The sequence below is a fragment of the Talpa occidentalis genome, unplaced genomic scaffold (genome assembly GCF_014898055.3).
Source record: "Talpa occidentalis isolate TD23 unplaced genomic scaffold, MPIMG_talOcc4v2.1 talOcc4.3, whole genome shotgun sequence".
NCBI classification, from domain to species: domain Eukaryota; kingdom Metazoa; phylum Chordata; class Mammalia; order Eulipotyphla; family Talpidae; genus Talpa; species Talpa occidentalis.
The window spans coordinates 137,141,857-137,168,123 of NW_023603184.1; the positions used below are offsets into that span (position 1 = coordinate 137,141,857).

Sequence of the window (26,267 nt, forward strand, 5' to 3'; positions counted from 1 at the left end):
CGGGGTCGAGCGGCTCTTCCCTCAAGAGCAAAGGGTGAAACCATGGAGAGGGAGGGCCAGAGAGTCATGGCGGTAAGGGGGCGGAGGGACGCTTTACTCCAAACCACGTTGCTGGAGGCGCGAGCCTGGGGTGTGGAGGGGGTTCGGGAGGGGGTTCGGGAGGGGGTTCGGGAGGGGGCTTCTGGGCGCCCGGCAAGGATCGGGAGCGGGGAGGGCTTTGTCCGTGGCCTTCCATGCGCAGATATTTTTGAATTGCATCCTGCTCCGAACCTCAGCTGAGGTCACTGATGTCAGCTCACCACCCAGCGTGCCTGGTGCCGAGCAAAGTGGTCGGAGAAACTTACTAGAGGTGGTTTGGCCCCAGCTCCTCGGGATCTTACGGTCTAGAATTAGACCGGACCATGTTTTATTGGGAGTAGTGGAGCAGGGATCAGGGAAATCTGCATGAAGAAGCAGATGGGCAGGCGTGGGCGGGACTTCATTTGGAGCGAGTGGAGGAAATAAGAATGGACATTCTGGGCCCGGCGAACTGCTTGAGCGTGGAGGTGGGAAATTGTTGGCATATTTATTCAAAGGCAGGTATTAGAAGCTAAGTCTTGAAAGGTTGACGGGTGCCTTGCTATGGAGGGCCTTGAATATCAGGCAGGTGGTTTTTTTTCTTTTCTTTTTTTTTTTTTACCTAATTCAGGAAGCTGATGAGAGCCAGCTATTGGAGGTGCAAATTAACAGAATTGAAGCAGATACTTAGGAAGAAAGCTCTGGACTCGCGTGTAGCAGTTTGTTGAGGCAGGGGGGGAGACCCATTAAAATGTCATTTCAATAACTGAAATTTAGTTGCGAGATAATAAAGGATAAACAACAGTAGGAGGTGAGCATAGATAGGAGAGGGTATTTGAAGGACATTACTCATGGAACCACAGCATGGGGTTACTGACAGGTGAATGAAAGAGAATAGCTTTTTCACCTACTAACTTCAGCCAGGGGGTGCCCCATCTATCTCAGCTGGTACCAGGAACCACAAATAATGTGTCCATCCCTTATTCTGATGGAAAACCGTTTGTATTGTTCTCTCAAGTTTAAGGAATCTCCAGACATGTTCCTGTCAGGAAACTGAGGTATGAACAGGATCATGAAGGGCAAAATGGGACGAGGGACCTGGAGTCTCAGCCCTCTCATTCCAACGTCATTCCTACCCCACAAAGTAAGGATATTGAAGCACACAGTAGCACTTACCTTCCCGCTCCCAGCTTCTGCAGGCGGGAGGGATTGCTGAGTACGGGTTCTAAACTAATCTTGTGTTTTGTCCCACCTTCACTGCTCTCCATTCCCAGGTTTTGAAAACTACTCACGGCCTGTAAGTTTCATCGTCTCCCATTCAAGATGCCCCTCTCAGACTTTGTTCTAGCCCTGAAGGACAATCCCTACTTTGGGGCAGGATTTGGGCTGGTGGGTGTGGGCACAGCCCTAGCCATGGCCCGGAAGGGCGCCCAGCTGGGCCTGTTGGCTTTCCGAAGGCATTACATGATTACACTGGAAGTCCCTGCTCGAGACAGGAGCTATGCCTGGTTGCTTAGCTGGCTCACCCGCCATAGTAGAAGTACTCAGCACCTCAGTGTGGAGACTTCATACCTTCAGCATGATAGTGGCCGCATCTCCACTAAGTTTGAGTTTATCCCCAGCCCTGGAAACCACTTTGTCTGGTAAGTTTGGAAGCCCTAAGAGTAGAAAAGGAGAATGAGGGGAACTGGGTTTCACTCCGTTCACACATCCCTTTTAAACCCTAGGTATCAGGGAAAATGGATCCGAGTGGAACGAAGTCGAGAGATGCAGATGATAGATCTGCAGACGGGGACACCTTGGGAATCTGTCACCCTCACAGCCCTGGGCACTGACCGCACGGTTTTCTTCAATATCCTGGAGGAAGGTGTGGGATGGCACAGGGAGAGGGGCTTGCAGGAATGGGAAGCTTTGACATCAGAGGAAGAGAATCTTGGAGAGGAGCAATAGGAGGATCTGAGCTCATGGGAGCAGGGGGCCAAAAGGAAGTTGTTTGGGCGCAGCCCTGCCTAGTTGCATGGCAAAAAGAGGAATTATTGGCTTGGTCTCCTCTTGCCTCCTCCCAGCTCGAGCGCTAGCCTTGCAGCAGGAAGAGGGGAAGACAGTGATGTACACAGCCGTGGGCTCTGAATGGCGCTCCTTTGGTTATCCACGCCGCCGTCGGCCACTGAATTCTGTGGTTCTGGAACAGGGTCTGGCTGACCGAATTGTCAGAGACATTCGGGAATTCATCGATAACCCCAAGTGGTACATTGACAGAGGTGAGGAGCTGGGGTCTTGACAAAGCTTTTTTTTTTTTTTTGAAGATTTATTTATACATACAAGAGCTGGGGTACAGGCCAGGGATGCAGGGGTGGGGAAGTGAGGATTCACCAGAGACAGAGTGGGGAACAGAACAGGCAGATTGACCGAAGTGCACTGCTGAGGGGAGCAGCTGGTGAGATAGGAGAGGTCTGCTGCGCCATGTGGGTTTCTCCCTGCCTGGCCAGGGATCGAACTCGTGCTGCAGAGTCTGCGGATTGCTTCATAGTGCAGTGTTTAACCCCTTGCGCCACCAGGGAGGCCCGACAAAGCTATTTTTAATGTGGTATTAGAGCAGGAGGCAACAGGCAGTTCTCTGCCCACATGGGGTGAATATAAAGCTCTCTAGACAGCTCAATTTCCAGAGATGAAGGGGAAAGAAGAGTTGCCTGTGGGGATGAGTTCTTCCAATACTGAGGTCATCAGGCCTCCAGGGAGCAGGGCTTGGCTATATATGTGGCCAGCCCTCGGGCGAGCACATGATTCATTTTAGATCTTGATGATCATCTTGGCTGCATTCATAGGTATTCCCTATAGACGTGGCTACCTGCTTTACGGGCCTCCTGGTTGCGGAAAGAGCAGTTTTATGTGAGTAGAGTCAAAGTTCCTTTTAACCTGAAAACTGGAAACAAACTAGGCTGATGGGGTTGGAAAGGGAAAAAAACATGAACGACTGTCATCAGAAGAAACATGAGACATGGAATATCAGGGTAGGGTGGTAGGAGGGTGGTAGGAGGGTTTGGAGACACACCCTGTAGTAGTGAGGAAAGAGCAGTTGGGCCCAGGGACAGAACTCCCAGGTCGCTGACCACATGTCATCCCATCCTCCACAGCACAGCCCTGGCTGGGGAACTGGAGTACAGCATCTGCCTGCTGAGTCTCACAGATTCCAGCCTCTCCGATGACCGGCTCAACCACCTGCTGAGCGTGGCCCCTCAGCAAAGCCTGGTACTTCTGGAGGACGTGGATGCTGCTTTTCTCAGTCGAGATTTGGCCTTGGAGAGTAAGTGAGGGCAATTAAGGGAGGGAGAGTGTTTTTTTTCTTCTTTTTTACATTTGTCCTGGAGAACTTTTTTTTTAAAAGATTTATTTATTTATGCATACAAGAACTGGGGTACAGGCCAGAGGTGTGGAGGGTGAGAGGATTCATCAGAGATAGAGTGGGGAATAGGTGAATTGACCAAAATATACTGCTGAGGGGAGCAGCGGGTGAGACAGGAGAGGTCTGCTGTGCCATGTGGGTCACCTCCCAGGCAGGGATCAAACTTGTGCTGTAGTGGCTGCAGATAGCGTCATAGTGCTGCATCTTAACCCCTTGTGCCACCAGGGAGGCCCTGGAGGAGGAGTGTTTCCAATGAGGAATAGTGGACGAAGGTGGGAACCCAGGGAACTGATGGAAGCTGCCCAGCATAGCAGCCAGAGCCTATGGGTGTTAAGCAGACATGGTGGGGAGTGGAAGGAGACTGACAATCCGTGCTTCTTTCTGCTTTTCCTATAGACCCAGTAAAATACCAAGGTCTAGGTCGCCTCACCTTTAGTGGGCTGCTCAATGCCCTGGATGGTGTGGCTTCCACTGAGGCACGCATTGTGTTCATGACCACCAACTATGTTGACAGGTAAGAGTGAAGTATTCTGAGACTGAGACAAGACTGCAACCCTTTACCAGAGGGTTCAGGAGGGTCTGCTTGTGGTTCTGTTGCCTGACTCAGCTTTTCTGCCTTCTTTTAGGTTGGACCCTGCCCTGATACGCCCCGGGCGAGTAGACTTTAAGGAATACGTGGGTTATTGCTCACACTGGCAGCTCACTCAGATGTTCCAGAGGTTCTATCCAGGACAAGCACTTTCCTTGGCTGAGGACTTTGCGAATCGTGTTCTTCAAGCTGCAGTTGAGATCAGTCCTGCCCAGGTGCAGGGTTACTTCATGCTGTATAAAAATGACCCCAAAGGGGCAATTCACAATACTGAGTCTCTAAGGAGGTGACAATCTAGCTGCTTAACAAACACTTGTAAACCAATAAATACCTGCCATACTTAATCTGGTCTCTGACCTCCCTTAATGTATTGACTAAAATGCAGGGGCTGTGATCACAGATGCATACAGGGGCCATCAGACACCCACATATACATGTGCTGGAGTCATAACCAACAAGAGAGAGACTAGTAAAAACCAAGTGCAGCCCACCTCAAGGCATCCAAACAAAAAGACACATACAGCAGGAGCTCAAATAGCCCTTCCTTGTAACGAAGAGAAAGTCAGTTCCCACCCTAGGGCTCTGGCTGTGTGGAGTGTGCACATTCTCCCCAAGTCTGTGTGAATTTTCTCCTAGGACTCCAGTTTTTGCCATGACCAGATGTGCATAAGGTTCACTGGTGTGTCTCAATTGTCCCAGCTGGAGTGAGACTGTGTGCCCTGAGATGGAAGGGCATCCTGCAGGTGGGTCTAGTTCCTACCCTGTGCTCTGAGCTGCCAGTATGGGTTCTGGTCACCTGCAACCCTGAACTGGAATAAGTGGGGTGGCAAGTGAATACAAATGATTGTTTAATATTAGAAGAGTTTTGGGTCTTTATTTAGAAATTTGGTGTTTCTGTGACCAGAAATATACTGAAGAAACTTGTTTTATGTCAGTCAGCCTATGCTCAGATAGATTTCATTATGTCCTTCTGCTGAGTCACGGTTTTGAGGCTCTATCAATGAAGTTAAGCGAGGATTTACTATACATGTAATGTGGGTATACCATATTCAGCTGGTCCTTGTGCTAGGTGGCAAGGTGGTTCTTCTGTAGTCTACTTAAATGCTGACATACACTAGTTTTCCCTGGAAGCCACTACACTTCCTTAGATGTCAGACTCTACCATATCCTAATGCCCTGAGAACAGACAGCACAAAGTTGGGGCTAGGATGGCACGTTCCAGCCTTGCTAAGAATGTAGAAAGAATCAGAAGGTGCTGCACAACAAAGCCAAACAAGGCCAAATCTCTTTATTGTCCCCCTCCCACCCCAAATTCCCTGTCCCCCCATAGTACTGCTAGGAACCATCCTCAGATTCCAGGTTTAGGGGATCCCTCCGAGTGCCAGGTCGATAGGCTCCCCGACCCCGAGGCAGGCGGGGGTAGGAAGTACCTGATGTCCGACCCTTGGAGCGCTCCCAGCGGGCACAGTCCCGAGTCCTGCGGGGTGGAGGACCCTGCCAGTCGCCAGGCCCCTTCTCTTGGGGAGGACCTTCAACCACTTGGTTTTGGGGTTCTGGCTTTAGGTCCATGGGCTCCTTGAAGGGCCCCTCAGGAGGTGGCAGTTCCTGCATGTCACTGGTGCCTTTGGGGGCATTGCACTCCCCTCCCTTTAGGTGCCTCCGTTCCTGCGGTCTCCAGGGGCCTCGGCTGGCCCGGGGGGGATCTAGTGTAGTTTTCTGGTTATCGCCCAACCTTTGCTGATTTGACCCAGTCCCTGGAATCTTCTCACACGTGAACTGGGAGACTGCAGGCAGAGGTGCTGGCAGGGTGGGTTGGGCAGTGGATGAGGTGGACCGTGGTTCTGTGGCAAGAGCACTGGGTGGGTGGGATCCTCTGGAGGCATCTACAGCTGACTCAGTTTCCAAAGGCGCAGGAGGCTAGAAAGAAGTGAGTGACAGAGTGCAGGAGATGCTGTTCCTGGAGGCAGGGAGCCACAGGTTGTTCCTTGCCCATTCTGACCACTGTCAGGCTGTAACCTCTCTGGGGAGAACAAAGCTCAATCCTAGGGCTATGGAGGAGGGGTGTTGGTAGGAAGGCTGAAATTTCCTCACCTGCTGGAGGCTGATGAAGTACCGGTTACGCTCAGCCTCAAGGTCAATGATGCCCCCCCTCTCCTGCTGCCTCTGGTAGAGCCGCTTGCGCTCTTCCTGTTGGCGCAAACTCTCTGCGTTAGGCTGGTACAGCTCCTGGAGGGAAGAAGCAGAATAGCAGGGAGGAAAGTATAAACAGGACAAGGAAGACTCAGACCTGCTTTCTCGCAGGATTGTACAGGTGCTTGGTCATGTCCCTTGGATTTGGGCTCCTGAACCACCTTAAGATCCCAGCGGAATCTGTGGCTTTGCAGAGAGGTACTGTTCCAGAGATTCCATTCAAGGTAGACAAGATGCCATTCCTCCCTCCTTGGAGAATGCCGTTATTCTTGGCTCAGATTAGAAAGGAATTCCCTTACCATGGGCTGTTGGGGTTCAGGGGCTGCTTTCAGTGATGCAAGATCGTACACGAGGGGCTCTCTGCACACTGGACACTGCACACCAACTGCCTTCTACAAAGAGAGAAATCACACCCCTGCTTCATAGCCCAGGGTGCTCGCCAGCTGCCCAACCCCATCAGGCTAAAGAGCACAGCATACCTGTTCAGCAGTGAGGTGCTACAGTGTAGGGGTTACCTAGTTAGAGCTTGGGAAACCCTCTGAAACTGCATGCAATATGATTAAACATATAAGGATGTCCTTTTGTGTGGACAGAGGGGAGCTTCCATTACTCTTAAAGGTATCTATGACCCTACAAAGATGAAGAGGGAGCAGAAGGGCAGAAGAGGTGTCAAGTGAGAGCAGGGACTGGCGGGTCAACCTGTTTCGTTGCGGCGTGCTGCCGCTCCTGCTCCTGTCCTTGAGCCTTTAGCTCCTGCTCCATGTGCTGGATGTACCGAGCCAGGCAGTGGCAGTGGAAGTAGTGGTAACAGGGTGTTTTGGTAAAGGCCTCCTTCTCCTGGAGGAAGGACAGATGTGGGGCACTGAGTCAGTCCACTCTCATACCCTCACTGCCCATCCCAAATAGATCCCAGGTGCCAAGGGAGAAACTCACCTGGAAACCATAGAGGCAGATGACACACTGGCCATGGGGGATGTTGTTATCTGTGAGAATTTCCTTCCCTTTCTGAGAGGAAAGAAGATGCTGTTCAAACAGGGAGGCAGGGGCCTGAACTGCAAGCACAGCCTGCCTACCACTCCCGGAGTGCCTGGCTGGACTCCTCTCACCAAGTCAGAGTGATAACCTTGTGTTCATGCATTTCTTTCTTGGGGATGCTCCCTCTGCTTGGGATCGACCCTCTTCCATGTCCCCACCTTACCCCCTAAATCTGCTTGACTTCAAAATCCAATGTGATTGTTTTACCACTCATTAAGCTGCCTTTAATATATCTTGAGGGGAGTGGTGGTGGTGGTGAAAATAATACATCTTAGACAGAAACAAATGTTCAGGTAAGACTCACATCTACCGGAGGCCTTTCTTAATGAACCCCCTTCAGCCTGTTGTGGAGTCAACTTTCAAAAAGCCAAGCATTTCATGCAAATGAAATATGCACATTTGTGTTGCTGTTTGACCAGCTAACTCCCTGGAATCCCAGAGTTCAAGTCTGCACAGTGGCACCTGGGTCAGGAGTGCAGCTGTGATCTGTGCCCTCTCTGACTTTAGGCCACCCACCTTCATTCTTTTCTAGAACATTTTCTAAAGCACTCAGAGCAGAGGAAAACAGGACTGTATTGAGACTGTGTTTCTAATCTTAGCTAACCAAGGTTATCTGTGTATATTAACTTATAGTTCTAGGTGTTGTTTCAGGTGGGCTGTTTCCTTCATGAGGGCAGAAACTTTGAGCACTAGGACCAAGATTTCTTCCAGGCAGCTCCAATAGCAGACTAGCCTTCATATGTTCACTATGCAAAGGCCCTCCAGGGAACAACCTCTTGCTACATTGAGTTGCCAGTGCCAAGAGAACAAGAATTGCACTGAAAGTTAAAAAAAAAAAAAGAAAGAAAAAAAAAAGAAGCACACCACAGAGGAAACGTTATTTTCTGTCAAGATGGTTGAACAGGCAACTTGGAAAAGATACAGTACTATATTTTGGGGAGATTTTTCCAACTGAAAAAGTGTCATCTTTGTGGATCCACTTGGCTTTAACCTACACAAGGACTAAATGAGTGACTCCAGAGATATTTAAGATCCTAGGTCTATGGTTTTCCTTGTGAGAAACTGTTCTCCCTTCAGGGAAGGACGTTACCCCAGGTTAGCACACCTCTTACCTCAATGAGTTCATAAAGCATAGCTGCCCCCAGCCCATCATTGGCCACACGGCTCAGCGCCTGTGAGATCCTGGAGGAAGAAGACAAACTAAACATGAGACCTGGCTTCTTCTTTCACTAGAATGAGCTGTATCCAAGTGTTCCCTGCTTTGACGGACCCAACTTACTTGTGGATCTGTTCATCTGAGAGTCCTCGGGGGTTACGGATAGAGATCTGTGGCACCTCATGGGGATACTTGGGAGAGAAAATAGCAAGTTACTGCTAAAGCACTCTACCCCAGGGCCTCTCTCCTTCCTCGCTCTGCTGTCAGAGTAGGGTGCTCACCTGTGTTGGGACCTGAAGCACCAGAGTGAAGCAGACATACTGTGAATCCTGGTCCTCTGCAGTGGCAGGGTGCAGAGTGATGTAGATCTCCCATGGTGAGGATCTGCAGGTGGATGAAGCGGAAACCTGGGATGTGACTGGGCAGGGACTTGAGGGGTGGGGAGGATGGGGGTGAGACAGTAAAGTGGGTGGAGGAAGTGGCACTGGGTTTTCTTTTGGGGGACGAAAGGAACAGCCTTTGCCTACATGAGAGGAACATTTCTGAATCAGGGCTCAGTGTCTCAAGACCAGATTATGCAAGGAATCCTCCTGTTTTTAGGGGGCCTCCTGCCCACCCCTAGTTGAATCCATACCTGTTGTTTCCTTTAACCACCTGTAGTTCATCCAGATAGATAGACTCCAAGACCTCGACTTCTGAGGGAAGGACCCTAAAGAGACAGGGGAGATTGACTTACCATTACTGTGCTCCCTGTTAAAGCCCAAGGCCAATGAAGGCTGGCCTAGCAGAAAAATGGCAACTAGACTGAGTACATTCTCTGGTTATTCTCCACAAAAACAAGGGAAATACGCTTCTTTAAGCCATCAAGTGGCCAGAGAGGAAGCACGAGAAAACAGAATTTTAGACATCATTTCTGCCAAATGAGAAAACAGATTCCCAGAGAGGTGAAATGAGTAGTCCAAGTCTCAAGGTGTAAGAGGTAGAAATGGAACCAGAAGCAGGTCTCTTGATTCTGCATTCAAATTTTGTCAGCTTTGGGCAGCTCCTTAGTGATGATCTCAGTCAGATATATATATATATATATATATATATATATATATATATATATATATATATATATATGATGCCAACTGATTAGCGTCCAGATTACCCATACCTAGACGTCTCTATACTACTTTCTCTATATTCCTGGCTTTCTCTTTATCACTATTTACATGGAATCCAGTACCCTGGCTATTATCAAAACATACTGCTGATACCAGTCACCCCAAACCTTCTCAAAAGAGGTACTAGCTTGAACAGAACAACAGGTCTAGGTGGTATAAAGGCTGTGTTGTAGTGAAAGTCATCAGCCTTGGAGTTGGTAACAGGTATCAATCACCTACCAGCTACGTGATCTGAGCAGTTATTTCTGTAAGCCTGAGTTACCCTATCATATATAGATAATACCATCCTTTCTCTAGGGTTACTGTAAAGATTAAAGATGATTTGTTAACTAAAGCATCCTGCAGTATCTTAGCCATACTAGCTAATCTATATCCTTTTTCTGGTTTGTATATAACCGTCTCCTTTCAAAAGAAAGAGGGATGTAGTTAGTACTTGACATATTTATGAACCTTGCTATGTGGTTGAGCTACATCAACCTGTTCAGGTCAGAATTCAGTGGTCCTGATGTAAATCAGAGGACAAACATGTTGAATTACAGAAACAGCAGTTGTAATGACACTGAAGATGACTCACTTGAGTCCACAGCTCTACCCAGGCAATATATGGGAAGTACATGTTTTGTTTGTTTTCTTACACTTATATTGGCCCCACTTCACAACGGCAGGGCTACCTTAGTGCAACCTGTGTATCTGTGTTTTTCAAAACTTTAAAAAGTTAGTCACTTTAAAGAGTTCAAAATATATATTTTAAAGTTCTCAAAATATAAAGCAGGTAACAGTGAATTAGTTCTGACTGACATGGGAGTGGGCGTCTCAGAGGACCATAGATTGGTTGTTAAAATCCCTGTTACCCTCTCCATGGCTCGAGTGACTCCTCAGAATCTTAATCTTTCCTTGAATAATTGGAAAACCAAAGATCTACAGAGCCCATAAAGGCCAGCAGTGGCTGGACTCTCTGAACCAATGAAACACAGAAGTGTAGCCTACAACAAGAAGCCCTTCAATACTGGCTTCACCCTAGCAGTGACTTTGCCCTGGATGTAAGGGATGGGGTGGGATGGTGTTAAGCTGGTGACAAAAAAAGGGGAGGGGATGTGGAAGAAAGAACTATAGACTTTTACAACTATAAGAACATAAGCTTTGGAGTGAGACAATCTGGTACCTTTGAACAAATCATTTTACCTCTCCAGGCCAAATCTAGTATCTTCAGGATTATAAACCGTGTTATTAATGAAAAGGAGGCTTATGCATGCTACAAATCCAACAGTGATCCTCTCAACTATTCTATGAAGTAGATGCCACACCCACATTTTCACAGCTGAGGACACTGACTCACCAAAGCTAGGTAGCCCGGTTAGCATCACACATCTAATAAAATGAGCAACTAACCCACATTTATCCTACTTCCAAATCGCTGGATCCTTCCAGGGTCTTATCTCTTCACCAAGGAAGCTTAAATGGAAGGACTTGGAGAACCTTCTATGAGGTGTAAAGCTTTATTCAGACACACTTCTCATTAGTGTTGTCGGGGAAGGAGGAGGTTGCGAAAGCCTCAGGGGAAACAGGTTGATGCAAGGGTACAGGGGGACGAGAACTGGAGGAAATTGGTTCCGAGAAGTCAAACCGAGGTGCGGAGATACGCTAAACGGGCATCCCCCGGGACCCCGAGTAAACACGCTTCGAAGGGGAGAACGGCACGGGGTGAAGAGGAGTGGGGGTCGAGCCAGATAAGGTACGGCCCGAACTGGTCTGGCCGTGGCCGGCGCACATCGGGTCTCCTAACCCTCAGACCAGCTCCCCTCCACCCCTCCGCTTCCCAGTCCCAAGAAACTCCCTTCGGGCGAGATGTCAGCGTCTCCGCCACCCCTCACCTGGCTCTCAGCCCCCGCCCCCCACCCTGCGGGTCGTCCGCGGCCGCCACCAGCTCCCCGGATCGCATTCGGGCGATCAGCCAAAGCCCGTGCCCCAAAGTTACCAGTCCTCCTCCCCTGCAGCGGCCGACGCTGACACCGCCATGTCCTCGCCAGCCCACTTCCGGAACCGGAAACGCTCTCGCGAAGCCGGCGGCCGCGAGCCGGAGGCGGGGTGAGGCGGGCAGCGAGCGGCCGTATCTAGGCAACCGCAGACTCCGGGTCCTTCGTGGGTCCTAGTGGCCAAGCGACGGTTCGGAAGTGCCCTAGAAAGTGCCCAATGGCTCGTCCGCCGTCTCTCTCACACCGCTGAACGCCTTTGTCCTCTGAACATCTGACCAGTTCAAGAGAGCAAAATTGGTAAGAATGGGAGCCTAAAAACAGCGGCAGGGAGGGTGCAGAAGAATTATAAATCAGGCAAAGTGCGCGGGCAGCCAGAGGGGGCGGGGCTGAAGGCTGGGCTGGCGTCCCTCGGCCTGAGGAGCTTGAAGCTCCTAGGCTGGGGGCGAGGGAAGGGTTGCGGTCTGCGATTTGCGCCCGCAGCGGGTCTGCGCTGGGGTGTCGAGGAGGTTGGCAGTGGCAGGAACTTGGGGGAGGCTGGGAGGGGCGGGGTCGGATGGGCGAGGCTGGGTGGAGGGGGCGGGGTCGAGGGGCGAGGCTGGGTGGATGCGGCAGAGGTTGGGTGGGGCGGGGGGGGGGGGGGGGAGCAGGGAGGGGGACACGGGTCCAGTGGGTGCGAATTTGGGCAGGGGGAAGACCTGCAAGAGGCGTTCTGTTTACTCCAAGATTTTATCTTTTCATCCACTCCATCCTACCATGTTTTTGTGGCCTGGGTTATGAGAAAAAGGCAAGATGATTAATATTAACCTTTTTCACCTTCCCGAACCAGGCCTCCCAGATGTTTGGAACTGTCCCTGAAGCTGTAGCCCTTCGCTACCTTCTTCCTTCTGAGGGATCCCGAAACCTCTGTCATGGAAAAGTACCACGTATTGGAGATGATTGGAGAAGGCTCTTTTGGGAGGGTGTACAAGGGTCGACGAAAATACAGTGCTCAGGTGGTGAACAAAGAGGGTTATTTCTTGAGTGGGATTTGCACTCCCAATTCTAGTAGAAAATGGGACCATATGGGAAGCATTAATACCAAGCAATCCTAAGGCATTGATTGCTTCATGTTTCTTAGGAGCGTGAGCCCTGAAGTTGGATTAATTGAATTCAGATTCTAATCCCATGACTTTCTAGCCTTAGAGTTATAGACAAGTTACTTAAGTTCTCAGTGTTTTAGTTTCCTCATCTGTTGAATGGGAATAAGAACAGTATTTGATGAAGTTTGAGGATTAAATGATGTTGCATTTAATGCCTGACATCTAGCATATAACAAATTATTATTATTATTAATCTCTGATATACCATGCAGAAAGCAGTAAATCCCCTGAACGCTATACTTCCCTATCATTTTTTCTTCTTTCCCATATAATCTTCCCCATAAATCTTGAGTTTTTTCAACCCAGATCAGAGCACCTCTCCCAGAATCCACTAAAGGGATCTGTCTGGCAGATGCTATTTTCTCCTGAGGCAAGAGATAGGGCAAGCCTGGGTAAGGCTGGGGTACCATGGGGGAAGGTAGTGGGAACAGTTATCGTGAGAATTACTCAAACAATTTGAAGTCCAGGTTGTGGAACGCTGAGGTTAATGTTGAAGTTCTAGTCCTTTTCAATAGTGTGGTTAAGCTTTGACTCTTAGCACTCACTGACAGGTAGTGGCTCTGAAGTTCATTCCAAAATTGGGACGCTCAGAGAAGGAGCTGAAGAATCTGCAACGAGAGATTGAAATCATGCGGGGTCTGCGGCATCCCAACATTGTGCATATGCTCGACAGCTTTGAGACTGACAAAGAGGTGTGCTTTAACAGTTTGGGGTCACCTCCCTTCAAACACATGGGTCCCAGGAATCTCCCAACTTCAGACTGCATAAAGCTCGGGCTATCCATGTCATTGCCTCTTCCCTACAGGTGGTGGTAGTGACAGACTATGCTGAGGGAGAGCTCTTTCAGATCCTGGAAGATGATGGAAAACTTCCTGAAGATCAGGTATGCTTCCTGGCTCAAATTTCTCCCTGCCCCTGGCTTCTCTTCTCAGTAAAGATTGGTAGGTAGAAGCGAGGGCACTGAGAGTCTCCATTTTGAAGACTCCTGAGAAAAACCTAAAAGTCTAGGTGGATATAGAGATGCTGTGGTGTGATAGTAAAGTATGCAAACATTGAAACCAAAATTTCTGAGTACAAAACGCAACTCTGTCATTTAATGGCTGGATCCTTTGGGCAATTTAACCACTTGATGCTTAAGCTTCCTCAGTTGTAGAGATAATGTCTACCTCACAAGGCTATTGTGAAGATAGATCAGTTAAGTCACATAAAGTGTTTGAAAGAGTGCCCAACACAAAGTATTTAGCTTAGTTAGCTATTAATTTTGTTGTTACTAGGCCAATGTGGTAGTACCAGAGAAGGCGGGAAGAAATAAGGGTTGTGGTTATGTCAGGACTTGTTTCCATGACACAGGGATTATGTGGGATTTGAGCACATTTTTTGGCGACGCTCATTCTAGGGATTTCTCTGTACTCTAGCAAGTAAACCTCCCATAAGACTTATCTTCTGAGCTCCCATTATTTATGTCATGATACTTGTTTGGTGTCTGGCTCTTTCTTTAGAGAAGAGCTATACGTTGCATACATACTAAGTGCCAGGCACCATTCTGAGAATTACATAACTTTATGTGCTTTAACTGACTTAATCTCCACAGTGAGGTAGGTGGTATCATTATTGTCACTTTATAGATGCTGAATCTGAGAGACACAGATAAGTTGCCCACAGCTGGTAAGACCTTATTTGAATGAATGGGTTAACAAAGGAAAGAAAGAATGAGAAGGGGAGTAAGTTCTAAAGAAGGTGTTGTGTAAGACTTGAGAAGAAAGGGAGGGTAAAGAAGATCTTCAGCAGAGACATCTAGGGAAGAGTCTTGGGACTTGTCAACAGGTCCTTTCCCTGCCCTTCCCTTCGTCTTTTCCATCTGACTGTTTGACCTCTAGGTTCAGGCCATTGCTGCCCAGTTGGTATCAGCCCTATACTATCTACATTCCCACCGCATCCTCCACCGAGACATGAAACCTCAGAATATCCTTCTTGCCAAAGGTGGTGGCATCAAACTCTGTGACTTTGGGTGAGGAGCCTGACCTTCTGTCTCTGCTTCTCATTCTGCAAGGACTCTTAGACCCTGCCTTTGACTTCTGTGGGCCTCATTTTAGAACCTGAGCTGGAGACTGGGAGGTGATGGGTCTTTTGGAAGGTGCTTTATTTGGTTTGGGATACCTCACACAATGATAGGTAATAGTGACCGAGTCTAGTTTTCATGGATTATTTTCTCTCTTTCCATTTCATTCTGTCATCTGCAGATTTGCCCGGGCTATGAGCACCAACACGATGGTGCTAACATCCATCAAAGGCACACCACTCTATATGTCTCCAGAGCTGGTGGAAGAGCGACCGTATGACCACACTGCGGACCTCTGGTCTGTGGGTTGCATCCTGTATGAACTGGCCATAGGCACCCCTCCCTTCTATACCACGAGCATCTTTCAGCTGGTCAACCTTATCCTCAAGGACCCTGTGCGCTGGCCCCCCACCATTAGTCCTTGCTTCAAGGTAATCAATATGGAAAGGGAGATTGCTGCTGCACCAGAAACCTGTTTCCCTCTACCCTTCTTCCCTTTTCCAAAATTCTTTTCCAGGTGTAGGGCAGGACTTTGTAGTTACTGAATTAATACGGAGCTGAGCAAAGTTATAGGAGCTTGTTCTGGAGGGTGTTCTAATGTCTTCCAAACTTGGGCAGCCCCTCATTGGGCCTGTATATTATCACACTAGAAAGGTAATTTTGACATACCAGGGACAGATATTGATCGTTTCACATACCCACTATTCTACTTATTTCCTAGCAGATGCAGTGTCCAGTTGATATCTAGACTTACCCACACAATTTTCCTCTTCCTGAAAGAAGACATCCAAATGGCCTGAACTAATGGGATTAGTTCAGCCATTAGGGGCAGATGATAGATGTGGTTGGTGCCTGCTCATTGCAGCTAAGTCTCAGCAGACACCCTGTTCATTTTTTATCTAGGGCAAAGTTTGGGCCTTCAGTGGAATTTAACTACAACCTTCTATTAGAGCGAAATTTTGTTATAACTTCTCTTTATCTAGGGTTAAAAGGGACAAGTTTCTCCCAACCTACTTGATCCAAGTAATTATTGAAAAGAACCTAAACAGTAGGAACCTAAGTAAGTGACATACCTCGGATAGTCATTCTCCTTTAGGGCAGACAGGCTGGTAGCTTCAGCAGAGCCCAGGTAAGCTACTCATTTTATTTTAGAACAGTGGTCATAATCTGCTCATACTTACTATTCCTGTTTCACGCACAATTGAGGATTTTCCCTAGGGTAGCTCATAACATGTACCCTTTTCAGAGTCAGTGTCCCTAACACTCTAGGCATCTGAAGTCTTGCTGAAATATTTGTTTTTGAGTGCTCCCACGCACATCTTTACTCTGACTTCAATATAGAAAGGGAGATTGCGGGCCTCCCCGGTGGCGCAGCAGTTGAGCGTTGGGTTGCGAAGCTGCCCGCGGCCTCTGCGGTGCCGGTTCGATCCCCGGCTGCTCCCTGGCCACTGGAGGAGGGTCCCACATGGCACGCAGACCTCTCCTGCCGCCCGCTGCTCCCCTCAGCAGTGTACTTCGGTCCTTCTGCCTGCTCTGCTCCCCGCTCTGGCTCTGGTGAATTCTCTCACCCTCCCGCGCTTCTGACTGTACCCAGTGCATGTATAAACAAAAAAACAAACAAACGAACAACCAAATAAATAAATAAAACATGCCTCTATAAAAATAAATAAATAAATAAAATTAAAAAAAAAAAAAATAGAAAGGGAGATTGCTTCTGCACCAGAAGCCTTTTTCCCTCTGCCCTTCTTCCCTTTTCCAAAATTCTTTCCCAGGTGTAGGGCAGGACTTTGCAGTTATTGAATTAATATGGAGCTGAGCAAAGTTGTAGTATGCTTTTAACCATAAACACAGCTGTTTCTACCACCTGCAAACAAACTACAGTCGAAGGGAGGGCAGAGTAAGCAGTTTGGGACTCCTTCTTAAGTTTGCTTTCTGAGGATGATTGTGAAGTTGCCAGTCTTCTCTTTCTCCCGTATTTTCCTCACTTCTTCCCAAAGTTGGTGACATTGAGGTTTCTGTTTTTACTTCTGGGATTTTAAAGTACCCATGGTCAGGAATTGGGCCTCCCCAAGAGGTGAGGTAGTGATGTCCGTTCACTTCAGCCAGGGAAAAGAAGCCTAAGAGTAGGGTTAGAGATGGTATGATCAAGACCTACCCAGTCTGCTCTAAGCATGAGCTTAGGAGTCTTGGTTTGCCAGTTCTGCTGGTAGGTCAGAGAGGAAGTGAAGACTGATGGGGTATTTCTTCTCTCCACAGAACTTTCTGCAAGGACTTCTCACCAAGGACTCCCGGCAGCGTCTGTCCTGGCCAGACCTCTTACATCACCCCTTTATTGCTGGTCGTGTCACCAGTAAGTCATTAGGATTCCCAGGGATCCTGTATTTCCCCAGTATTCTCCCTCATATACCCCATCTTTCCCCAACATCTGGATCCAACACGCCACCTTTACTCCACCAGTTTGAACTTTCTTCCTAGCTTTTTGCCTAATCTTTATCACTTCTCTTTCTACCCCCCTCCCTCTTTGTCACTTTGTCAAAATGGTCTCATTCCACAGAAGCCTGGAGATACTGAAGTTGCTCTGGCTAAATGGCCATAGTGGTAAAGCTCCAGTGTGAACATGTCTTCCCTCTCTTCCCTCCTGGCAGTAGTAACAGAACCAGCTGGCCCAGATTTGGGTACCCCATTCACCAGTCGCCTGCCTCCAGAACTTCAGGTCCTAAAGGACCAACAGGCTCATCAGCTGGCCCCTAAGGGCAGTCGATCTCGTTTCTTACGACAAGCCTGTAAGCGCATGGCTGAAGAGGCCAAGCAGAAGGTGTGTGGGGCAGACAGAAATATGTGACATGACTGGGCTAGTTAGTAAGTAGGGGAGTCATAGAAGGTGGGTGACTTTCTAGGGTTCACACTGCCTGTGGCAGCCAAATGGTTCTGATTCAATGTCTCCTGCCCACTTTCTACAGAAACACCAAAACACAGGACGTGCAGTTGATCAGGAAGAAATGATCAACAAGGTGACTTCTGGTACAGTACCTCTGTCCAGACTAAAGACCACTTCTCAGGAAACAGGCCTCTTGGCTGGGATCTTGGCTTCAGAAATGAAGAGCAGCTGGGCTGACTGGGGGGCTGGAGAGGCCCCTCCCACACCTCGGTGAGGAGGGTATAATTAGGAGTTTATAGGATGAGGTAGCTGCAGATCTTTGGCTCTGGCCAAAGCAAATACGTGATGGTCCCTATCAACAGCCACTGCCTAAATATAGACAGGATCCTTGGAATCTGAGTCCTGGGTTCTTGAATTCTAATTCCAGATACTTTCCTGGCCCATCAGGAAAAGTGGGAGCATACTTTTCTCTATGATTTAGTTATACAGTAGTTAAAAGTGAAAGAATCATTCCTATGCCCAAGGAAAGATGATTTGAATTGAGAAACACAGGTGAAAACTGTGAAGGCAAACTTAAGAATAAGATCCAAAGTGAGAGGACAGTTGCAGATAAGTGTGTAGTGGTCAACATATCATATCCCTGTCAAATCCTAGAAGGAGGTCTCCTCAATCCATGGCTTGTTCTCCATTCCTCTTTTCTGGACCCCAATGGGAGGGACAAATTAATGAACCCTAAAGCCTCACAGGTAGAACTCATCCTATTCATCATTTTCTCTGGTAGGGAAAACCGGATCACCCAGGATTGTGAACGAACGTTCCCAGAGTTAAGGCCAGAGGTAGTGGGCCAGCAGAGCATGGATGCGGTAGACATAGAAAATGAGGTGAGCCCTAGTTCTTGCCATGGGACCTTGACCTTGATCTTGTTCCTGCCATGGGATTTTGGTCTGAGTAAATGTTTTCTCTAACAGTGATTCCCAGCACTCCCAGCCTGATTTCCTGTTGTGTTAAAAATACTTTCTTACTTAGTTTATAAATTTTAATTGCATGGATTTAAACATGTAACTATCAAAAATTGGAGCACATAGGTAAAAATGAAAGTCCTTCTTGAGCCTTACCTGTCTCAGAGTTATCTACTGTTGTTTGTTTAGTCTGTCTCTTCCAAATGTTTACATATATGTGTATACACTTGCAGAAATATGTGGATTAGCTGTTATTACATTATTGAGTTTATTCCATATGTCTCATTTTGCATCCTGCCTTTCTTACCATGTGATCTGTTTTATTTATTTTTTAAAAAGATTTATGCATATTTATGCATACAAGAACTGGGGTATAGGCCAGAGATGTGGGGGGGGGTGAGAGGATTCACCAGAGACAGAGTGGGGAACAGAACAGGCAGACTGACTGAAATACACTGCTGAGAAGAGCAGCGGACGAGACAGGAGAGGTCTGCTACGCCATGTGGGTAGCTCCCTGGCTGGCCTGGGGATCAAACTCATGCTGCAGAGGCTGAGGATAACTTCAGAGTGCTGTGCTTAACCCCTTGGGCCACCAGGGAGGCACCCCCCCACCCCCCACCGCCGTGGTCTGTTTTAGAGAACTTTTTACGACTGAACATGTAGTTCTACCTCAGGCACTTGTGGTTTTTTTTTAGGGTTTTAACTTTTTATTTGAAATAATCTCAAGCTTAAAGTATCATTGTCAGTATACTACACAAAGAATTCCTATATGTTCTTTCATGCGAATTCACCAATTGTTAAAATTCTGCCACATTTACTTTGTGTTTCACTCTCTCTATATGTATATGGACATGTCATTTTTCTAAGTCAGTTTATAAGTTGCAGATATGCCCTTTTACCCGTAATTACTTTAATGTATATTTGCTATGAACACGGTTCATTCACTTGCACAAACACAGTACAGTTTTAGAAGTCAGAAATTTCACATTGATAAAATTCTCTTACTTAGCCTATGTTCCATATTCAGATTTTGCCAGTTGCTCCAGTAATTTTTTTTTTAAAGATTTATTTATTTATGCATACAAGAGCTGGGGTGCAGGCTAGAGTTGGGGGGCTGTGAGAGAATTCATCAATGACAGAGTGGGGAACAGAACAGGCAGATTGAACAAAGTACACTGCTGAGGGGAACAGCGGGTGAGTCAGGAGAGGTCTGCCGCGCCATGTGGGTTGCTCCCTGGCTGCCTAGGGATCGAACTCATGCTGCAGAGGCTGCAGATTGCTTCATAGTGCTGTGCTTAACCCCTTGCGCCACCAGGGAGGCCCAGTAATGTTTTTTTATAGCAAAAAAAGATTCATTTTTCTGGTCTATGATGCATCCCAGTGTTGCTCATTGTGGGAGTTATATACCTTATTTGACCTATTTGACCTGGGACAGTTCCTAGTCTGTCTTTATCTTTCATGACTGACAGAGTTGAGGGCGGCCACAGGCCAGTTATTTCGCAGAATGTTCCTGAAATTGATGTGCCTCATGATTTGATACAATTTTGGGCAGGAATACAACATAAGTAGTGTGTCTTCATTACCGCAGTCTTCCTGATATGGATATGCTGTAGTTCATTATTCCATTGCTGACACGTTTTTTGATGTTTTCATTTTTTAAAATCATAAACCACACTGCAATGAACCTCTTTCTAGATAATCTCTTCATGCACATGGGCCAATATTTTCCAAAAGAGTTCAAGACCTCTTGAATACTGTCAACTATACTTTTTTAAACTGGTGGCTAAAAAACCACATTTGTGCCAAATACACTGGCTTTGGTTACTTCATGATTCCCAAGTTGGAAGCTACTGCCCTTGAGCCCCACACACTCCTCCTGACCTCTCTTGCCTCCCTACCTCAGGAGCCAGACAGTGATGATGAGTGGCAACACTTGCTAGAAACCACCGAGCCTGTGCCTATCCAGCTGAAAGCCCCTCTCACCCTCCTGTGCAACCCTGACTTCTGCCAGCGCATCCAGGCTCAGCTGCTCGATGCTGGAGGGCAGGTAATGGGCAGACTGATGTTGTGGAAGGGTTCTGAGTCTATTTTCACAGAAGAGTCATTAAAAACAGCAAAAGGAGAAACAAAGTTGTCTCTTTCTAGTTCTCTTTCAGTCCATCTGTTTAACTCAGTGAGGTTTTAGTAACACTGAAAGAGCAGGCCTGGAGGTGTCTCTTCTTGAAGGGAAAAGTATCCATCTTAAGGAGGGGTCCTGTCTGCTCAGAACTGATCCATTAACCACATGATCCAAAACCTGTTTTTCTGGTAAACATTTTGGGTATTGTGGACAAGAGGCAAAAATTGGAAGTTATTATAGTATTTCTATAATGACAGAAAACATATTTCCACAGATTTTTTTGTTGATGAAATTAAAAGCGTGTATGTAATAAGTAAGCATACAATATTTTGTAATGCAGACCTATGAATGAGAAGAATGAGATTCTTTTCTAGGGGATAACATTTTAGTTAATTGGTGGAGGATAGGAACTGGGTCTGATGTCACCTGGAGAGAGGGGGACCCCCTCCCTCTCCCTCCGTCTTGGCTGTTACATGTCAGGGGACCTGATGATCTGTATTCCTCATCCCTGGCATCGTTTCCTTATTCCCTGTTCATCTTCCCTGGGCTTTAGACTCTGCCCAAGAAGGAATGAGAACATTTGGCCTGTTTTACCTATTCCCTGGGGATACTTGATGACTCTGATTTTACCTCTGATTATACTGATTACTGCCTCTTTCCCCCTTGTCACTCAGATCCTGAAAGGCATGCTGGAGGGTGCTTCCCGTATCCTTCCTGCGCTCCGGGTTCTGAGCAGTCTTCTGTCCAGCTGCAGTGACTCTGTTCTTTTGTATTCCTTCTGCCGTGAGGCAGGGCTTCCAGGGCTGCTGCTCAGCCTACTCAGACACAGCCAGGAGAGCAGCAGTGTCCAGCAGGTAAGCCCTGGGGCACCGCTGAAGAAGTGTAGGAGTTTCTTCTTGGACTTCTCTTCCAGCTGCCTTCTCCTCTTGTCTTTCTAGTTAGTAGATCATGAATCACAAAGTCTGATGTCTTCTGGGGCAGACAGATAATGTGAGTCAGTGAAATGACTTGTGTGGCACTATTATGGGGAAATATGATAAATTGGAGACCACCTGTCCAGTCCAAACAGGAAACCCTCATCTCAGCTCCCGCCCTTTGTTAGCACGAGGAATATGAGCCCAGTGTTGCCAGACCATTAATTTCCTGGAGAAGCTAGAAATCCAGATTTTAATGTGCAGTTTTCCACTATTTAGAGCACTATGCTTTGAAATGTTAAATCCCAGGCTTTATTGACCCACTTTTACAGAGCAGGGCACTGAAATTCAGAGATAACTCATACACAGGTACTAACTTGTAACTGGTCAAGGAGACGATAAGTAGAACAGATTGAAACTCGAGTTTGGGGCCAAGCCTTTACTCCTCTATGCCGTATGCTGCTGCAGCTGAGCTGGGAGGACAGAACAGAGCAATGTTTAGTGGGGCTTAGTTTCAGGCAGCTAGAAAGCTGCATTCTGCTGATGAGTGTTTTAAAGTGATTCAGGAAAGAATTTGAACTTATTTGAAAAGCAGGACCTCCTTAACTCCAATACGTTGTTTAAGCGAAAAAAGACACAATATCAGGCTATTTACAGCCCATTGGATGACACTTTATTAATCTAAATCTTCTCTCTCTGTACAAATGCTTTCCTTCCCGACCCTTTCTGTTTGGGGAACCTGACTGAAGATGTGCATGCCTTTTCTTTTTTTTTTTTTAATTGCTTTTTCTAGTCTTTACCTCTATCCCCTACACATCCCTGACCCTCTGTCCTCTTCCTTGGCAGCAATGCTGGTATGGGACCTTCGTACGGGACTTGATGGCTGCGATTCAGGCCTACTTTGCCTGCACCTTCAATCTGGAAAGGAACCAAACAAGTGACAGGTGGGCTGAGAGGAAGTTTTGCTCTTATGGCCAGTATGACTTCAGTTTCTATCCCCTTCACTTCCCCTTCCCATTAGGAAGAGGCTAAGGAAGGAGAAACAGTGATCTGTGATAGGTTTAGGAATCAGTCGACTGAGCCCTCAGAGTCCAGCTAGTCCTATTAAGAATCCTGAGACATCTTTAGATTTTCCCCTCAAGACTTTAAGGTTCTAAGAGTCAGCAGTCACCATGACCTAAATGGAAGGGTCAAGAAGTAAATAACCTCAAGAATATGGCAGAGAAGGGTCTCGGAGATATGTGTGTGAAACTGCATGTCTTTTGGGGAGAGGGGACGGAGCATTATGAGGTGTTCCTTTGCAGAGATTGTCTTGCCTGCCTGAAACTGATTCATTAACTACATCCAGGGTTTTTTAGTTGAGAGTTGAGACGAAACCACAGGCTCATTTTTTTTCCAGCTTACAAGTATTTCAGGAGGCTGCCAACCTCTTTCTGGACCAGTTGGGAAAACTGCTGGCTCAGCCAGATGACTCTGAGCAGACTTTGCGGAGGGACAGCCTTACGGTAATCCATGCCTACATGCAGATTTGTCTCTCCTGTCTTTGCCAGTGTACCCCCATCACCTTTCTTATGACCATGAAGAGTTGTATCAAGGTAATACAACAAACATTTGTTGAATGCCTACTATGTGCCATATGATACATGAGTTGGTGACCAACTTCAAGGGAGCAAGGATAGTTTCTCTACTTGGGGAGATGTAAAGTGATGAAGGACAAGAATATAAAAAGCCATTAGCGCTTCCTATAAAGTACAGAAGCACCACTGCAGAAGATAAGATTAATGTTAATTTGAGAGTCATAGAAGAAATCTTGAAGATCATCCCTGATAGGATTTGAAGAATGCATAGAAGTTTGTCAGGTAGATGAGGTAGGAAAGTAGGGTGAACACTCCAGACAAAAATATAAGCATATGTAAAGGCCCAGAGGCATTAAGCAGTGTGGCCTATTTCAGGGAACCACAAAGAGAAGTATTCTTTCTTTTTGGTTTTATGAGATTAAACTTCACTTAAGAGGCTGATTAGTTTTCTAGTATTAACATTATGATTGAACAGACTTTTACAGTGCAATCCAAAGATCATTTATGCCCAATAATTCATCATTCCTAAAAAGTTTTCATCCTGAGCATGCTGGTGTCTAGAATATACCTCTTTTTCTTCCTCCCCAACAGCAAGTCACCAACCTTGGAACAACATACCTGTGTTTCGGTTCCCTGTTGTTGGTGACGAACTGGTGATATTTTCTATAGTTTTTCTAATGTTGTGTTTAGTGAAAAGGTTTATCAGACAACCTCCCTAGATTGCTATAGGTGAGTGAGTGGAGTCAGCCAAATTACTTCTTAAAGAGTCTTGTAGGTCAACTAGTATTTCTTAGTCTTGTTTGTCTTAGTAAACTATGTGGTATACTGAGAACCACTAGTAAATTATGTGGGTTCTCTCCCCTGGACTCTGGAGGTGAAGGACCAGAGAACGGAAGATTGATCGAGAAAGTAACTGAGTTCAGACTGATCTCAGAAGACACAAATCTCTAGAGAGAAACATGAACATGTGCAAGGAAGTAAATAATAACCCAGTCACCACCAAACTAGCAATTGGGAACTCAGAGCTTACATCCCTGTCTCTGTCTGGTCTCTTCTAGTTTGAGAGCTATTTTAACATCCCTCAACCTTTCAAGTCGGGGAGCTTTTAAAGTCTACCCTAAATATTGGCAGTGACACGTGTTATGGCTAGCGCTTCTCTTGTGTCACTGTGCCACGAGAGGTGTGGGAAGGTTGGAAGAAATACCCCATCACATGAAGTTCTGAATCAGTAGGACTAGGTTGGGAAAGACCAACAAATCTCCAGGAATTACACTCCTGATCCACAGATAACATTTTGAAAACCATCCTCTAGGGAACAGCTCATGTTATAATAGAGTAACACCTAAAATTCCTGTCCTTGAACTGTGAAGGCAGTTACAAGGCATTTTCTATGTGAGGAATACATAGAATTAGACAGCCGGACTCCTGAGTTTTTATCCTCTTCTCAGCTCCTCTGGGAATCTTGCGTCTTACCCTAAATCCAGTCACTTCTGATGCCCTCATGATAATGCTGCCCCTGCCTCTCCTAGTGCTTTACTGTTTTGTGTGAAGCCATGGATGGGAACAGCTGGGCCATCTCCAGAGCCTTTTACTCCAGCCTACTGACTACGCAGCATGCTGTGTTGGATGGGCTTCTTCATGGTTTGACAGTTCCACAGCTCCCTTTCCACACGCCCCCAGGTAAAGTCAGAGTCGGGGGTGGGTACGAGGTTCTCCTAACTTACTTGTCCTACAGGACCAATTCTGCTTTTTCTACTGCCATGTCCTAGAGCAGTGCCTGGTGTCTAGTGAGTGTTCAGTACATAACTGTGAACTGAAAGAATGAATGGAGACCTGAGAGGACCAACCAAACCCATCCTGTGCCCTTTGTCTTTCTCCATAGGAGCCCCCCAAGTAAGCCAGCCACTGCGAGAGCAGAGTGAGGATCTGCCTGGTGTCATTTCCTCTGTGCTTGCAGCCATATGCACTGCCCCTGTAGGGATGCCTGGTTGCTGGGAAGCCAAGGAGCAGGTCTGTGCTGCAGATTCTCATCCCTGTTGCCAGCATTGGAAAGGCTGGCCCCAGCTTCTCAGAAAGGCAGAAAAACAAGCTTGTATGCCTGCTCTTAATCTGTGTTTCCAGAAACAGATGCTCCAGTCTGGGATCTGAGCCACTTATAGAACATGAATATTCTAGAGCCCTTGACTAGCTGGAGAACTCATTGACAAACTGCCTGTATGGTAGGGTACGGTAGGGTAGGTAGCTTAAAGTGATGCCTTAAGAACTCAGGATTCATACCTCCTACTTTCTGTTGCCCAGCAGTACTTCTGTATCTGCCTGAGCTGGGGCTAAGTTAGGCCATGACATTTGGTTCTTCATTGTCTCCCTTGACTGGGGTCTGAGGTTCCTGGTGAACCTGGGGAAGAGTGTCTAGCAAGGAGTTATGATTCCTGATTAATTGGAGACATAAGGGGAATATATCTGTTTGGAATAATGGGTGTGGGGTTGAGCCTTCAGGTATATCCCTGTAGATCTCTCGGCATTTGGCAAATCAACTCACTGAAGACAGCAATCATCTAAGGCCGTCCCTCATCTCTGGCTTGCAGCACCCTGTCCTGTGCCTCCACCTTCTCAAGGTACTACCTATCCGTACCTCTTGGCACTTTGGATTTTTTTTTTTTTTTTGCATAGAAGAACTGGGGTGTAGGCCAGAGGTGCGGGTGTGCGAGTATTCACCAGAAATGGAGTGGGGAACAACAATGCAGTCCCTGGACTCCTGGATTGGAAGGCTCACTACAACAACAGGTGGATTCACTGAGTACACTGCTGAGGGGAACAGTGGGTGAGGCAGGAGAGGTCTGCTGCACCACATGTGGGTTAGCTTCCGGGTGGGAGATTGAGCTGAGCCACAGCAGTGACAGTATTGAGACTCAACCCCTAGGCCATTAGGGAGGCCCCAGAGATTTTTTTTTTTAAGATTTATTTATTTATTTATACAAGCACTGGGTATAGTCAGAAGCATGGGAGGGTGAGAGAATTCACCAGAGCCAGAGCAGGGAACAGAACAGGCAAAC

The 26,267-nt window shown here is 47.1% G+C and overlaps 3 protein-coding genes across 11 annotated transcripts in view; 2 read left to right on the forward strand and 1 right to left on the reverse strand.

Annotated features, from left to right (window-relative positions):
- Positions 1-6: 6 nt before the first annotated feature.
- On the forward strand, positions 7-4,390 carry LOC119256212 (mitochondrial chaperone BCS1). 3 transcript variants are annotated; one of them, XM_037524044.2, is made up of 9 exons: positions 7-72; positions 1,076-1,201; positions 1,332-1,700; positions 1,785-1,924; positions 2,124-2,318; positions 2,883-2,946; positions 3,192-3,361; positions 3,857-3,974; positions 4,087-4,390. In XM_037524044.2, exons 3-9 carry the CDS (start codon positions 1,381-1,383, stop codon positions 4,337-4,339), a joined length of 1,260 nt encoding a protein of 419 aa, XP_037379941.1. In that variant the 5' UTR covers positions 7-72; positions 1,076-1,201; positions 1,332-1,380; the 3' UTR covers positions 4,340-4,390. The 3 variants fall into 3 exon arrangements, with proteins under 3 accessions (XP_037379941.1, XP_037379943.1, XP_054556064.1); XM_054700089.1 differs by lacking the exon at positions 7-72 and adding an exon at positions 196-349; XM_037524046.2 differs by lacking the exon at positions 1,076-1,201.
- Positions 4,391-5,323: 933 nt separating this feature from the next.
- Positions 5,324-13,332, reverse strand: RNF25 (ring finger protein 25). Of its 3 annotated transcripts, none has more exons than XM_054700088.1 (11): positions 13,156-13,332; positions 12,265-12,335; positions 11,572-11,840; positions 9,065-9,139; positions 8,712-8,814; positions 8,554-8,621; positions 8,387-8,456; positions 7,173-7,244; positions 6,939-7,076; positions 6,141-6,275; positions 5,324-5,966 (listed from the first exon to the last, which is right to left on the reverse strand). In XM_054700088.1, the coding sequence occupies exons 3-11, from the start codon at positions 11,610-11,612 to the stop codon at positions 5,385-5,387; spliced, it is 1,284 nt and encodes a 427-aa protein (XP_054556063.1). In that variant the 5' UTR covers positions 11,613-11,840; positions 12,265-12,335; positions 13,156-13,332; the 3' UTR covers positions 5,324-5,384. The 3 variants fall into 3 exon arrangements, with proteins under 3 accessions (XP_054556063.1, XP_054556062.1, XP_037379949.1); XM_054700087.1 differs by lacking the exon at positions 13,156-13,332 and adding an exon at positions 6,539-6,631; XM_037524052.2 differs by lacking the exons at positions 12,265-12,335; positions 13,156-13,332 and adding an exon at positions 6,539-6,631 and having other exon boundaries at positions 11,572-12,022.
- Positions 11,771-26,267, forward strand: part of STK36 (serine/threonine kinase 36) — a 28,875-nt gene continuing 14,378 nt past the window's right edge. For 3 of the 5 annotated variants that reach the window (XR_008553651.1, XM_037524047.2, XM_037524050.2), the window contains exons 1-17: positions 11,957-12,075; positions 12,396-12,561; positions 13,260-13,400; positions 13,514-13,591; positions 14,586-14,716; positions 14,949-15,198; positions 17,024-17,117; positions 17,413-17,582; positions 17,728-17,915; positions 18,427-18,526; positions 20,508-20,651; positions 21,398-21,577; positions 22,484-22,581; positions 23,037-23,142; positions 24,744-24,894; positions 25,097-25,224; positions 25,725-25,829. Coding sequence is in view for 4 of the 5 variants with exons in the window: in XM_037524047.2 (XP_037379944.1) it covers positions 12,478-12,561; positions 13,260-13,400; positions 13,514-13,591; positions 14,586-14,716; positions 14,949-15,198; positions 17,024-17,117; positions 17,413-17,582; positions 17,728-17,915; positions 18,427-18,526; positions 20,508-20,651; positions 21,398-21,577; positions 22,484-22,581; positions 23,037-23,142; positions 24,744-24,894; positions 25,097-25,224; positions 25,725-25,829 (2,148 nt within the window). In the remaining variant the exon portion in view is untranslated. Of the gene's footprint in view, positions 11,867-11,956; positions 12,076-12,395; positions 12,562-13,259; positions 13,401-13,513; positions 13,592-14,585; positions 14,717-14,948; positions 15,199-17,023; positions 17,118-17,412; positions 17,583-17,727; positions 17,916-18,426; positions 18,527-20,507; positions 20,652-21,397; positions 21,578-22,483; positions 22,582-23,036; positions 23,143-24,743; positions 24,895-25,096; positions 25,225-25,724; positions 25,830-26,267 lie in introns of those variants that run through there. The other 2 variants (XM_054700086.1, XM_037524049.2) reach the window with 2 other exon arrangements.

Excerpts from the sequence above, each read along its gene's own strand:
- LOC119256212 (XM_037524044.2), top strand. The coding sequence starts at position 1,381 with ATGCCCCTCTCAGACTTTGTTCTAGCCCTGAAGGACAATCCCTACTTT. Across the intron at positions 3,362-3,856 it reads TCGAGATTTGGCCTTGGAGA|ACCCAGTAAAATACCAAGGT; the intron begins GTAAGTGAGGGC and ends CTTTTCCTATAG. Across the intron at positions 3,975-4,086 it reads ACCACCAACTATGTTGACAG|GTTGGACCCTGCCCTGATAC; the intron begins GTAAGAGTGAAG and ends GCCTTCTTTTAG.
- RNF25 (XM_054700087.1), bottom strand. The coding sequence starts at position 11,612 with ATGGCGGTGTCAGCGTCGGCCGCTGCAGGGGAGGAGGACTG. Across the intron at positions 7,077-7,172 it reads TCTGCCTCTATGGTTTCCAG|GAGAAGGAGGCCTTTACCAA; the intron begins GTGAGTTTCTCC and ends TCCTTCCTCCAG. Across the intron at positions 6,632-6,938 it reads AGCACGCCGCAACGAAACAG|AAGGCAGTTGGTGTGCAGTG; the intron begins GTTGACCCGCCA and ends CTCTCTTTGTAG.